The sequence below is a fragment of the Abramis brama genome (assembly GCF_963993115.1).
Source record: "Abramis brama genome assembly, chromosome: 25".
In the NCBI taxonomy this organism is placed as follows: Eukaryota; Metazoa; Chordata; class Actinopteri; order Cypriniformes; family Leuciscidae; genus Abramis; species Abramis brama.
This window is the reverse complement of record NC_139987.1, coordinates 7,035,555-7,049,974: the sequence shown is the minus strand read 5'-3', so window position 1 is coordinate 7,049,974 and position 14,420 is coordinate 7,035,555. Positions and strand designations below refer to the sequence as shown.

At 39.2% G+C, this 14,420-nt stretch overlaps 1 protein-coding gene across 1 annotated transcript; it reads right to left on the bottom strand.

The window, feature by feature from the left end:
* Positions 1-2,192: 2,192 nt before the first annotated feature.
* Positions 2,193-14,126, bottom strand: LOC311076724 (chondroitin sulfate proteoglycan 4-like). The gene is made up of 10 exons (XM_084105120.1): positions 13,897-14,126; positions 12,230-12,393; positions 7,829-11,347; positions 7,267-7,740; positions 6,900-7,076; positions 6,182-6,380; positions 5,949-6,080; positions 5,493-5,668; positions 4,518-4,695; positions 2,193-4,419 (listed from the first exon to the last, which is right to left on the bottom strand). Exons 1-10 carry the CDS (start codon positions 13,979-13,981, stop codon positions 2,327-2,329), a joined length of 7,197 nt encoding a protein of 2,398 aa, XP_083961246.1. The 5' UTR covers positions 13,982-14,126; the 3' UTR covers positions 2,193-2,326.
* Positions 14,127-14,420: the final 294 nt, after the last annotated feature.

Genomic DNA, 14,420 nt, shown 5'->3' with positions numbered 1-14,420 from the left:
GTTAATTCTTAGTTTATATATTTGAAGTCTTTACATTGTTAATATATTTATAGCCTATATACAAGTAGTGAGTTCTTCATGCATTGTCACTGTAATTAACAAATTATTATTGTAATATTTTTTGTTATTATTTAAATATAAATTATTATTGTTAAATTAGCTTATATGTAAAGAGTTGTGCTTTGGATCTGCATGACTGTGCGTATGAATATGTTTATCCTGCTGCTCAAAAACATTCACTACTAGGCTTAAGAGATATAATCACTTTGAATGGAAAGGATCTCAAGCTGACTAGCTGAAGATGCTACTGTGCCTATGCCCATTAATAGACACTTACTTGAAAATAAATTCCAGCGCTATGACAACCATAATGAAATGACCCTTCACAATAGATAATGCTTTACATGGTGCCTACATATGGCAATTTATCTGTTGAGTAATAACAACTCTCCTGTTGAGTAATAAAAACGTCATCTCCGCATCGCTTTCAAATCCCTCAGTTCTCGCCATCTCTGAAAACCTATGCCACTCCCACACTATACATGCATCAAAGTAGCCGGAGCAACTTTTCTCTATTTACGGATATGACAAGAGACACACAGGCGAGTGACGCATGTATGCAATTTCCTGCGAAAACTATTTATTTAAAATCATTTAAATTTTGTTCATTTTGAGAGAAAAAAAAGACCTGTGGAGAACTCACTATTTGTATATAGGCTATTAATATATTAACAATGTGGAGACTATAATATTATAAACTATAAATTAACAATAATAGTTTGCAGATGATTTGTTAGCTCTTTATTACTGTTTACTAATTATAAAATGTTACCGAAAATTTACATTCCCTCTTCTACTTACCAGTAGGCCTAAAAAAATAATACAATACTGTATTAGGTGATCCGACAATGACATAAGAAATAAAATTTTAGGGGCTTTCGCACTAGAGGAACGTTTTCATAGTTCCTATAACTATTGGCGGAAGTACCTGCTTTTTGGCGTGTTTGCACCGCAGAAACTGGGAACAATTTTACAACAATAGGAACTAGACAGTGCGTAAGTGTACGCAAGTTGATGGGCCGAACACAATGCCATACGAAACACCGGCACCAGCCATTTTTAAAAGTTGTGTAAACACAGTTAACAAATACTTACTCCACGATCTAGCATTCATAATAGAACATAAACATACAGAACGTTAATGTCAACGGCATTTACCTGTCGCCTTTGTCTGCGGCATTGTGTTCTGTTCTCAGCCTCGATGATATCTAGCACTGCAAGTTGTCATAGATTTAGTCTTTTCGCCCTCCTTTTTGCTCTATTAATCACATAACTTATACATCTACATTCCATCGCCATTTCAACTTCACAGTTCCTACTAGCAGTGCGAATGCAACCAGGAAAATGGCCCTAGGCGAACATTTAGTTCTCAGGGTCAGCCATGATGGCTAGTTCCTATAACTGAGTTCCTATAACTATGTTGTGAAAGCCCTTATTGTTACTACATGAAGGCCTAAGTAGAATAGTTACATGTCCGTATTTAATAAATTATTTGTTATTTGTCCTCTAAAATGTGGCAAAGGATCTAAATTTATAACATTCAATTCATACTGGAGTCTGTGAACTGAATTAACCATGTTCATTCATTCATTCTATCTGTAGCACAAAAATGATTCTTTGTTATTACAAGGTCAGAATGTTTTGCAGTTATATTTACCATTATCCAAAGTCAGAAACCTTTTTGCAAAAATTGTACCTTTAGCTCGTCACTGGGGTAGCACCCTCAAAGGTGCACGATTGTATCTTATGTACCCCTAAAGGATGCATATAGTACCTAAATGTGCTAATAGTGTTAGAGGAGGTACAAAAGTGTACTTTTGAGGGTACTGCCCCAGTGACGAGCTAAAGGTAAAATTTTTGCATAAAAGTTTCTGACTTTGCATGATGGTAAATATAACCGCAAAACAATCTGACCTTGTAATAACAAAGAATTGGTGACTATCTGTGTTTTGTAAGTAACAAAACATCAAAACTACAAAAAGATCTAAGCTGTGGCAGGACAGAAATTGGACTAACATCAAAAATGAAATTTGGCGATCTTTCCCTTGACACTAAGCCAAGAGACCTTCAGTCTATAAGGTTAAAATCCAAATGTCAACAATAGTATAAGTAGACATTTTCTCAGTTTCTCAGTGTATGGTATGAAACTTAAAAACATACTTTCTTCTGCCAGTAACGCTAAGAGTTGGCTCTGATGATGGTCATGCACAATGATAGTTTACAAAATTGGTTCAAGCAACATCTGGATGTGATAAAATGAGTTGAATCAAACCCAGTACTGGTTTTGTTTAAGGGGTGGTGTTGCTGGTGTACACTGCTGGGCGGAATCAGGGTCAAGTGGACTCCATGTGCAAAGGAGAAATGGAGACACAGTTCTTTCAATCGCTGGCACCAAGGCTGCATCATGTACTTCCTCTAAAACGGGGCTGTCAGGGCAGCTTGGAGTGAGTGGGGTTACTATAACCGAAGGAACAGTGAGACTTCTCTCAGGCTGACCCAGATATGGGCCTCTGGCTAAAATATCTTCATCAGGGTTCCCAGTCAAAGCCTGTATCATTGCGGGGTGGGCCCGCTTTTCCCTCCGGTGCCGGAAGACAAGAATAAGAACCACAAGAATGACAATCAGGAGGAGGCAGGCCAGAAATGGCAGGATGATGAGCAGGGGATCAGATGCAGGTCTTGGTAAAGACTCCATCCTCACTAATGTATTTTTTGGGGAGGGGTCCAACTTGCCCATCGTGGTACGGGGCCCATGAGGGACCGTTGATCTGCTTCGTGTGTGGTTCCCCCAGCGGTTTCGGGGTTTCAGCTTTGAAGCAGTCCTGTGTGGTCTTGTTGTTGGATCTAAGTGAGATGGAGGGTACATGGGTGACATAGCATTTGTTGTTCTGTTGAAAGTCGGCAACTTGGTCGGCTCTAAAAGTAAATGCTTCCCTGTAATGGGGTCATAAGGTATTACTAAATACACAAACTCACCCATGGCAGGCTGAACATTGGCTGCCTTCAAAAGGAAAACAAATGAGTCATTAAGTGGATGGACTGCTGTGACATTGTACCTGGCTGCTGTTGTGTTGCCATAATTGGTTTGGAAATTGATGTTTTCCTCTATGGCAACTCTGCCCTGTTCCACATCCCTGAATGTGAAGGACTCCAGCGAGCGAGAGGCTCCTCCAAGGTCAAATGTCACTTTGACTAGCCTGCCATGTTTCGGCGGCTCAAGGATTTCAAAGATGGGATCGCTAGCACTAAGGGAGGCCAATTCTGTTGCATCAAGGACGTCCTTTCTTAGCTTCACTGGGATACCATCTGGGATCCTAACATGCTCTCCAAGGTGGATCAGTGGCCTGACTGTGATGTTTACCACCTGGTTGGTCAGGTTACTCTCAGATGTGAAGACTGTGAACTCAAAGCTGTCTTGAAAGGATGACAGGTCAGTCATGTTATAAAATAATCTGCCAGTGTGAAGGTCCTCTTGGTCAAAGTGTGTGACCGGCTCTTCCATAACCATGACACAACCATGACTTGGTGGGCCTGTAACTAAATACTTAATGGATGCATCTTTCTCATTGGTCACTGCAGCCAGATGTTCGAATGTCACAGTCACTGTGGTCTGACCTTGCAACAGAGTCAGTCCGGTGTTGTTGGCCACACTGATGGTGATATTCTCTACCTCTACACTAAAGAGCTTGTAGAGTGGTCTGTGGAAGCCATCAGTTATACTTAAGTAGATGACCCCTGATGAGGGTTCGCCATTTTGAACAAAGTGCACCCTTCCTTGATTTACATCAGCCTGGGTAAAAGTGATAGCAGACTTATTGAGTTGACCCTCCAAAGCAAGGAAGCCATTTTTAGGCTTGCTGATTACCGTATAATAAAGCTCCTCAGGTGGAGTGTCTTGGTCCTCCACATAAAGGTTCTCAGTGTCCAAGGTCACAGTGTCCCCTTTGACCACTTTGAGTCTAGGGGATCCCGTCTTGAGCACAGGAGGCCGGTCGTTAACAGGGGTCACAGTAATATTAAATATTCCTGATACTATATAGTCTGCATTCTGGGGTCGTTGAGCAAGCTTTCCTTTGGGGTTTAGCCACACATCAAAAGTGAAGTTATCATGAGTGGTCTCAGAGTCATCATGTACATAAATAACTCCATGCTTGTGGAGGTTGAATTGGGAGAACTTTGGTCTTTCATGTGTCAGGTTCTTTTCGCCTACAACAATTGTACCGTGGAGGGGTGGAGAGGTGATTTCGTACCAGACCTCATAGAAATTACGTTCCTCTTCTCCTAACTTTCCCAAAAGGTTGGAGGCATCCAATTTTGATTTATCTACGAGAACACTACTACCCTCAGCGACAACAGCCCCTGTATAATGAATATGAAGTTGTTAGTGTAGAGATACTATATTAATTGTGTTCAATTTGTTTATCAAATAAACATCACGAGAAGTCAGAAAGCATTACCAGTATTTGTCAAGAGTGCACTCCTATGCTCCGAGCCAATATTTTCATAAGAGACGTGGATATTAAAGGTGTGAGCATGGAGGGATGCTGGGGGGCATGATGCAGTGAAGGTGAAGGAATCTGTAGCGGTCCAGGCAACAGGTTTAGTCTGTGCATACAGCACCGCACGTTCTTTCACCTAAAATAATAGAGGTAATTAAGCTTATTTATAAATTAGAATGATCGGTAACACTTTAGTTTAGGGTCCAATTCTCACTATTAACGAGTTGCTAATTATCCTTCATATTTCTAGGATATTGGCTGTTTATTACTACTTATAACGCACATATTAATAACGTATACTGTATGACCATATTCTACATCCCTTAACCCTGACCAATACCTAAACTTAACAACTACCTTATGAACTATTAATTAGCAGTAATTAGGGGTTTATTGAGGCAAAAGTCGTAATGAGAATTGGACCCTAATCTAAAGTGTGACCGAATTTAATATCACATTTCATCATTTTTGCATTATTTTCTTCTTAAGTATGTTAATAATTACATTTTAAATATTTAGATATGCTAATTATGTTGAAGAGCCATATTTTAAATAAATGTTTTGAATTTCACTCGAACGGTTGGCTCGGCTGAAGAGTGAAATTAACTTCTAAATTTCTTACAGCCCATTCAAACATTGTGATGACAAAAAAATGTTTGCCCATGTTGCAATACTACAATACAATTTTTGTCTGAATTTTATATTATGCTCAAATAGTGTTACATGAAATTTTATTTTGACAAAAGCATGCTTAAAACCATACATATCTTCAAAATATATATGCAGGATGACATCTGTAGTAGAGCATTTGCTGGTCCCTGAAATGTCAAAACTTAGCAGAATACACTCGCTCAAATCTTAGCGATGCGCCTATCATATTTTTTAAAAGACGTACAAATTTAAACAAAACTTAGGAGCATATTTGATAAATACCATGTTTTGGGTGAAGGAGGAGATTTCTTGTGTGGAATTTTCTGCTCGTTTCCACATTAGGCTTCCAAATTTTGGAGGTGAGGTCACGGTGTAGGTGATGGTGCGATTCCCATAAATATCATCATAGTCATTTGTGATTATCAGCAGCTCATCTTCAGAAATTAACTTTGAAGAACCTGTGGAAAGGATACATGGAATAAATCCTTTACATCATACAGAAAACGGGACCATCACTGTTTCAAAGAATAGGCTAGTCTGAGCTTCACGCAACCCAGTCCAGCTTCTGCATGTCCTTTGGCTATCTCTTCGTGTGAAAGACACCCTCACTAACCACTTCCTACTAAAAAGTGTAACCATAGTTTTCACTGGTATAAAATGGCACTTGAGTTTAAGTTGAAGAAAGCGACAAGAAAGAAGAAATACTATTGGTTTCTTTAAAGCACTATAAAAATTAACCTGGGAAAACTTTAAGTTCTTGATTTTTCTCTAAGCTGATGACCAGAGATTGGGCTGTGACACTGAAGATTTTCCTTGGAGCAAAATTCACTCCATCATTGACTTGAAAGTGAAATCCTCCTGACAAGGCACCTGTTGAAACATAAATAACACAAACCTACTGAGAGATCAAGCAAAATGGCTTATCAAATCGTATTGGCAGTTCTGAAAGGCACTTTAAAATGTAAACTAACCACTATGTACAAAGACCAGCTGGCCATGATTGATATGCTCTTGGGTGAAGTTCAGAACAGGCCTTGAGGGGGCGCTCTTCAGGGCTAGATGCCCATTACTAGGTGGAGTGATGATGAATTCAAGGCTCTCAGGAGGAGAATCTGGATCCTCAGCACTGAGGTCCTCAGTGGTTATCTCTGTCACAGAACCTTCCCACACCTAGTAACATACAAATGATGCTGTCAGTTTTGGTCATGTTTTGTCAAGTGAGGTTTAACATTTTTCACTAGAAACAGTATTTATTTATTTATTTTACAGCAGAAGCCATTTTAGAATGTGTTTACTGAGCCTCCTGCTGGTGACAGTGGGTGTCTGCAGATTAGTCCTCACAGTTTATGCTGTTTTAACCAATGTTCTTTAAATAATCTTTTCATGATGGAAATAGAAAAAGATGCTAGGTTTTAGTCAGATATTAGATATTAGTAAAATGTTTGTGATAATGCACAAATTTGTCACGTCTGTGGGAAGGAGATCACCCAGGTTAAAGTCATGGTTTACTTTGTGTGTGTGTTTGTGTATGTGTTTTATTTTTGTTTAATATAATTTAATTAAACCATTTAAGTAAACATTTGACGTTCACAAATACTGTATAAATAGATGAGAAATGGTTAGTAAGTGTAATACAGTTATCTTTGTAGTGCAGAATTAGTACAAATTAGTTTCAGGGGGAAAACTCACCTTGAGGATCCTGTTGACAGTTACAACTGGAGGTTCATCATTTATGGGAGTTACATTGACATAAATCACAAAAGGCAAGCTTTGCTTCCGGATATCTGTATCATTGGCCACGACTGTAAAATTATCAGCCATGGTCTCACTTCCGTCATGGACATAGAATATGAACCCCTGTTCAGCCTGTGGCAAAGGGAAAAAAGTATACAATGCAGTTCTTTAACAATATTTATAATAAAGATTAGTACAAAATCTTTACATTTGAAATATATATTTTCTTAAACAGTGCTGTTTACAACATATTTTTAAAGGATTGCCTTATGGGAGTGAAGAGAGACAAAGTAAACAAGTGGAGAGAGTGAAAAGAACTCACTTGAGCCCTTGTGAAAGAAGGAATGGGAACACCAGGGATCCTTGAGTGTTCAATCCGGCCATGATGAGGCCCCTCGGTTACAAGATAGAAGATTTGGAGTCCATGAAAGTGTTTGTTAACAACTTTGATGATGTCCTGACTGAGAGCTTTAGAAGAGCCCTCTATCAGGGTCATATTGGACACCTCTAGAGGGATGTGCAAGGGGATAATATCCACAACGACTACAAGGTCATGGATTGTTAGAACGCCATTGGTTACGTCAAGCGAGAAAGAGTCATTAATAAATCCATGGTCTGTTTGAACATACTGAACATGCCCTTTATTGATATCATCCTGTGAAAAGCTTTGGATGGGATTCTCCTTACTGCCGTGGTAATGATCTTCTTCTACCATAGATATCCGCAGAAAACCATGAGCGGGTGCCAACTTCATTGTATACACAATCTCATAAGGTTTGTTATCCTCATGAATAACCTGAAACAGACCAAATGAGAATATCAAATAGATAGTCTGTATTCATAACCAAGTTGTCTGAAAATGACTTTAATAAAATAAAACTAACCTGGAGAACGTCTTTGTTGATTTTGACAGGTTTTACTTCCTCCACCAAGATTGGGTTATTGTGAATGACCTTTGGGGGCTGCTGATGACTCTCAAGGTACACCCTAACTGCCACACTCACATCCAGATGCAGGCTTTTCACCTTACAGGTGAAGTTAAAAAAGTCCTCCTGTGTTTCGCTGTCATCATGATGATACATTACATGACCCATCTTCAAGTCATGTTGTGTGAAAGTATCTGCCTTAATACCATTGCATTGAAGAGTCCCATGTCTTGGTGGTAGAAAAACCTCAAATACCATTTCTTCATCATGCCTGACATCCATATTAGTGGAAATACTGAAATTAGCAACTTTTAAAATGGCCACCTGGCCTTTCTGGACCAAAATACCTGTGTTGTTGGCCACCTTAACGTATGGATCCTGGGCCGACACTTCAAGTAGTGTTGATGTATAGTGTTTGCCATCTGATATGAAGAGGACACAGCGGCCTAAACTCACCCCTTTGTGAATGAACAGCACTCTCTTCTCTTCTAAGTCCTTCTGATGGAATTGATAAAGCTTGTGTGTGGTGTCATTTACCAGGACTAACTCCCCCATGGGGATCTTTCGTCTGGTATAAAGCAAATCTCCATTATCAAAGTCTGTGTCAGCATCATGGTAGCACAAGTCTTCCAGTGTAAGTAAGCGCTGGCTGTCACGTACCACATGGAAAACTTTATCCACAACACGGACGGGTTTCTCGTCATTAACCAACTGGATGGAAATATTAAATGTGCCCTCCGTGCCTGGGGTTTTACTTTTCAGAGAGCCAAAAGAGGCCAGGAATGTAAATGCATCATGCACAGTTTCACTATCATCATGGACATACAAGATGCGTTCCTCCAAAATGTCCTGATTGGTGAACTCTATTATGCTGTCGTTGCTGGAAGAGGAATTAGAGAGGTTTATTTTCTTCAATATCCCATGTTTAGGGCTGCTGGTGACAGTGTAGTGTACGGCTCTGGAGCTGGGTGTCTCTGAGAAAAGCATTGTCTTAGTAATGACCTTGCTCTCCCCTTCCAAGAGAGAAAGTCCATGATTTATTAAAATGATGTAATGAATATCTGCTTTGATGCTGATTCTGAACTCATGAATCCCTGACATAGCAAATTTTGAGAATACTTGAAAGTGAAACATGTCCCTTGTATCATCCTTTGGCCTTTCTAAGAGCTCATATTGCAACTTGCGATTAGTAATGTCACCTTGGCTAAAGGTAGAGTTCTTTTTTAAAATCTTATTAACGAGAAGAAGATGTCCTCTCCTCGGTAATGTCAACAAACGAATGTGAAGGTCGTTTTCCGAAAGTCTCGCACCTTTGGTGACAACATGGAATTCTTGAGGTGTCAATGTGACTTTGAGTTCACCATCTATTGCTACCTTATTTCTGGTTATTCTGTAACGTATCCAGCGTACTCTAATCAAAAACAACAACTCATCCGTAATGACTGAACCAACTGTGACTTTGCATTTTAAACTGTCAGTGACATTACTTTGCTGCGTACCATGGAAAGTGCTGAGATATCGAAGACGGTCCTTTTCCAGAAGTTTCTGCGTGAATGTGCCTGTTTGCTTCCACTGCCCACTTGAATGCAGCCTTTGCAGCTCACCATAGATTGGTGGCACTGTGACGTCATAGCGAATATCCACTGCTTGTTTAGGGACATTCACTTGTACAGCAAGATGTTTGTTACTAATAAGGGTTGCTTCACCTTGGGTTACCTCTACTCCGGTGTTATTGGCAATCTTGTGTTCTAAGGGAACAGCGATGATCCTGAATACCACAGTGTTGCTAACCTTGTCCCCATCACTCACCCTAATAGCCATTCTGGAGTTCTTGACACCTTTGTGGACATAATTCACTTTACCTTGCTCTAGATCGCTTAGGGAAAATGAGGTCACTGCCCGGCCTGGGTGTTCTTCTATTTCTAGAAAACCTGAGTCAGCATTCAGGTTTCCAAGCACTGTGAACATCAGGTCTGTGGAGTTAGTGTCAGGGTCGATGGCCCTGAGAACATCTGTGCTCAAACGACGTCTTGAGTGCTCCAGCAGAATGAAGAGACTGCCCTCAGGAAGGCTAAGTTCAGGAGCATCATTAACAGGTGTGATACTGATGTTAAATCTGTGCAGACGGTTCCCTCTGAGATAGCTAGGCACTTCCTTTTTGCTGTTGGTGAAGATGGAAAACATGAAAAAATCATGTAGGTCCTCAGATCCTCCATGGACATACATTACCCTTCGATGCAAGAGGTCCAGCATATTGAAGGTGTTCTCACCCAGATTAGGGTCAACATCCAGTCGGAGTTGCCCATGTACCGGCTGCTCTTCAATGCGAAACATAACCTGCGAATGTCGGATCCCAAGTTTACGGAACTCTAGGTTAATCTTTATGTGTTTAGACTCAAGTGGTGCCCGTCCGCCTTCAAGAACCTCCAAATCCTTGAGTAAAAGAAAATTTTTCTTCTCAAGCTCAGGTAGGACATCTGTCAAATTTTCATAATCCATAGTAATAATTGATGGACTTGTGGTAATGGGTCCAAGCCGTTTGTCTGGTTCACAACCAACAGAAATATCCTTGGTGACCAACGCTTTTGGAAGGCCCATCCTTTGGTAATTAACTCTGATATTTCGAAGACAGCCTTTAAACGACCCTCCTCCAATTCGCTTGCCTACCACAGAGAGCAAACCATTCTTGTGGATTTCTGTGTAAGTGCTGATATCAACCCCACCTAAGTACAGAGGCCCTGTAAACTGTAGCGCACTGGCATTTATCCCAAAGCTAGAATTGTGCATCTCCAAACCCAGAGTAAACTGAAGATTCAGAGGAGACAAATAGAGCCGCAAAATGTGCCATGTCCCATCATTGACGACCATAAAGGAACGCAATACTGTCTTAGTTGCACCTATTTTAAGGATAGCAACAAGGTGACCCTTTTGGATCTCCAGGGCAATATAGTCACTTTGGCCTGCAGAGCTGTATAAAAGGATCCCCTCTGAATTTACTGTATGCAATTCACATTCAAATACACCCTCTTGGGGTACGTCCCATGCTGGCAGCGACATGTATGCTTTGGAGCTGAAAAAACTTATTGAATTGTTGACAGTGGCTGAAAACTCTGGGCTGCAACCAAGTGACACTTCATGAATCATTTTGTATCCGGAGTAAGGCCTAAGGGAGGATAGAAGGTTATGCTCATTGAACAAAACCTCATCGACACACCCCCGAAAGCCAGAAGATGTTTTATCTGCTGAGAGGTAGGGTTTTTCCAGATCCCCAACACCACCTACAAAAAGCCCATCTTGGACTTCCAGTTCAAGATCAGGTCCTGGCATCTTAACAGTTGTTATAGAGTTTTTGTCCACAGTCAGCGTGATGTTGGCAAGTTCATGTTGAAGTTCTACTATGTGCCAGGTCAGATCATTCAAGGGTACACCCTTCTCAGAACGAACCGTCCGTTCCCCAGATCCAAGATCAATCCGCACCTGACAGAGATGGACAGAAGATCTTAACAGTAATGTAGGAAAAATCTTTAAAAAGCAAATTATTTCACTCTAAAATTTGCTGAGTTAATTTATTACCCAGACTGCTGGGTTCTGCCTGTTGGGTTATTTTCACAGTGTTGGGTAATTTTGTGTCTCCCATCGATGGTGATGCAATTAAATGATGCACCTCCTCACAAGGTTTGACAAACTGGATTAAACTGGAACCGTAACAGTCATTTTCTCTCCTGTCCCGAGAGATCTTCCTAAATAACTTTAAGGTTCATTTACACTTGTGTATCAAATAATATTGCAAAGAAACTCATATTACATTAACTACAGGTAACAGAGTCACCATGTCAGTATTCCTCAGCATGAAAAGACTTGTAAGCACAGTGATGCAAGTGGAGGTGAATACTTTTTCTGTCTGGAAGCAACAAGAAATCACTTGCCTTTTGTTTTTGCCTGTGGGCATAAAATATCTGTTTTAAGCAGTACTTTACAACTCGGATAAATGTAACTGCCAAGGATGGGTATAAGTTTAAGATCATTTAGAAGGATACTAATTTGTAAGATTCCAACATAGTTAAACTGATTCATTTAAACTGATCGCAATATTTCACTATGTAGCTAATCTCAGTCTCTTACAGCAATTAAGAACAGCAATAATCTACAATGATTGTACTGCATTCTTAAGATAAAACGTTGTTTTGCACATTAATCTATATTAGTTAAACTCCATTCTAGCAAATGCATGAGTAACATAAGGGTGTTAATATGCAATAAAGAAAACATCAAATTACAGGATGCAATAAAGTGGATATACAGTGTTGGATATGAAGTCCGCTTTTCAGTGACATGTATTTGATGCATTTAATTAATCACCTGTACTCTGCCAGAATGCAGTCCCATCCAGAGGAAGTCCGTCTCTCCAGCTGCCAAAAAGAGAAGGCCACTGGGTGCAGAGGTTCGGAACCGTACATGGAAAGACGTCTGGCTGGACAACTCAACTGTTTTCAAATGCACAAAACCATCTCCGTAGAAAGAAGCTGCAAAGTATTTTGGACTCGCATCAATAGGGATTATATAAAAAAGTTATTTGTGTGTGCTTAATACAGCATATACATAAACATTACATGTTTTTCACATTCTGCACTTTACAACAGTAAGGGCACAGGTCACATTCCTTAAACAAAATGCCAGATGGTAAGATGTTCTGAAAACAGAGATCCAAATAGCTTATGTCTTTCACATATCTTGCTTTTTGAGAGATATAACACATTAATTATTATCACACAATTGCTTCACCCTAACTCCATCCACTTTTGAATGTCCTTATATGTGTGTGAATTATTCCTACATACTGTATGTATCTGAGTTAGACGCTGCTTTTGTCCCGAGTAAATGAAGAGTTTTATCGGCCTGAACAGCTCTGTGACAGCTGTGCCGAAAGCAGTTTAGACTAAGTGCTGTTGTGTCTGCTGCCCTCTAATGCGTTATCAGAATTCAATTAATGCATTTAATGTGCTGAATGCCTTTTAAGAGCTTAATTTATAGAGCACTGTGTCAAAGGGGTCAATAGGAGTCAATAAGCACAGTGACTGGAGATGAATATGCTTTTCAAAATGCTAACCATAGTAAGTTAGTAGGGGCAGGGAATTAAACGTAATTATTTGATTTTTCCACAAGTGAGGGACAGATTGCAAAAGTATGTCCAAGTTACTGCATAAACTAGTCGAGAAACAGCAGCAGCAAACAATTTAGCTCAAAAACACTGGGTCAAAGTAACATCACAGAAAATGTGTGCTTGTTACATAACTATGAAATGTTCAGTTACACTTTATTTTAAGGTGTCAGTGTTACAGTGTAATTATACATTTGATGACTGAGTAATAACAATTAACTACATGTAATTACTTTAGGTTTAGTTGCATGTAATTATGCATAATTTATAGTAACTACTACAGTAATTAATTACATGTAACATGTAACAAGTCCACTGTAAAATAGTGTTACCAAACATTCAATAGAGAAGAAATACACCCATGAATATATCATGAATATATATCTTATATTTGTAAACGCTTAAAAACATTATCTTATCCTTCTATCAATGTTGTTAAGATGTTTAAAAATGCATTACTATCTCTGTGTTGGCTTTGGACTGGGAGAGTTCGCTTCCATTCATGCTGCAGGCAAACAAAATGAACTTGGACAGATCGGATTATATCTAATCCCATTTCAGACATGTGTAGAAGTCACTTTGTACAGTGAGGTATTAATTACAGCTTATTTGTCACTACCTCCAAAATGTGCCGTTTATAACTGATTGTTTACATTTTCTGTAGTTTGCATGAATAAAAATCGTTCCATCTGAACAATTTAAGACTACTTCAATAAATAAAATTAAGTTCTACTGAGATAAAACTACAAATGTATGAACCACAACAAAATTATATTCGACAAAAGTGTTGTTTTAAATATGAATGGCCCATATTATATTATATTATATTATATTATTATATTATAAATGTGGGTTTGCTGACACTCACCTCCGAAAGCTTGTCCAACAGTCAAAGAGAGCAGCACAAAAACGCGCCACAAAAACCTCTGCTCAAAGGCAATGTGAATCCACATGTTTCATAGCACTTCGGTTCAAATGTGATGTCTTATTGATTTAATATTACCCAAAGTACGTCCATTGTGCGACATTAAATCATGGTTAACTTTAAATCACTGTACCTGCAAGTCTGTCCACTAAACAACGTCACGGGCGTGTGACGGGTTACTCCTCCCTTTATGCATATTCATATAGTAGCTACTCGTGCCACAGGGGAAACTCAGAAATTGCCCAGACTCCTCAAACAAATTATTCAGCATGTAATGAAACGAAGTGAAATCTTAAAACTGCCAAATCTGTTTTGGTTAGTTTTTGACATAGGCTATTGATCTGTTAATTTAGTCATAATCATGATCATAATCATAACCATTTTTCGAGTCACATTTTGTCATTCTGTTTTTATTGTGTTTTACTTGTTTATTTTAATGTTTTATAATCAATGCATACATTTATAAA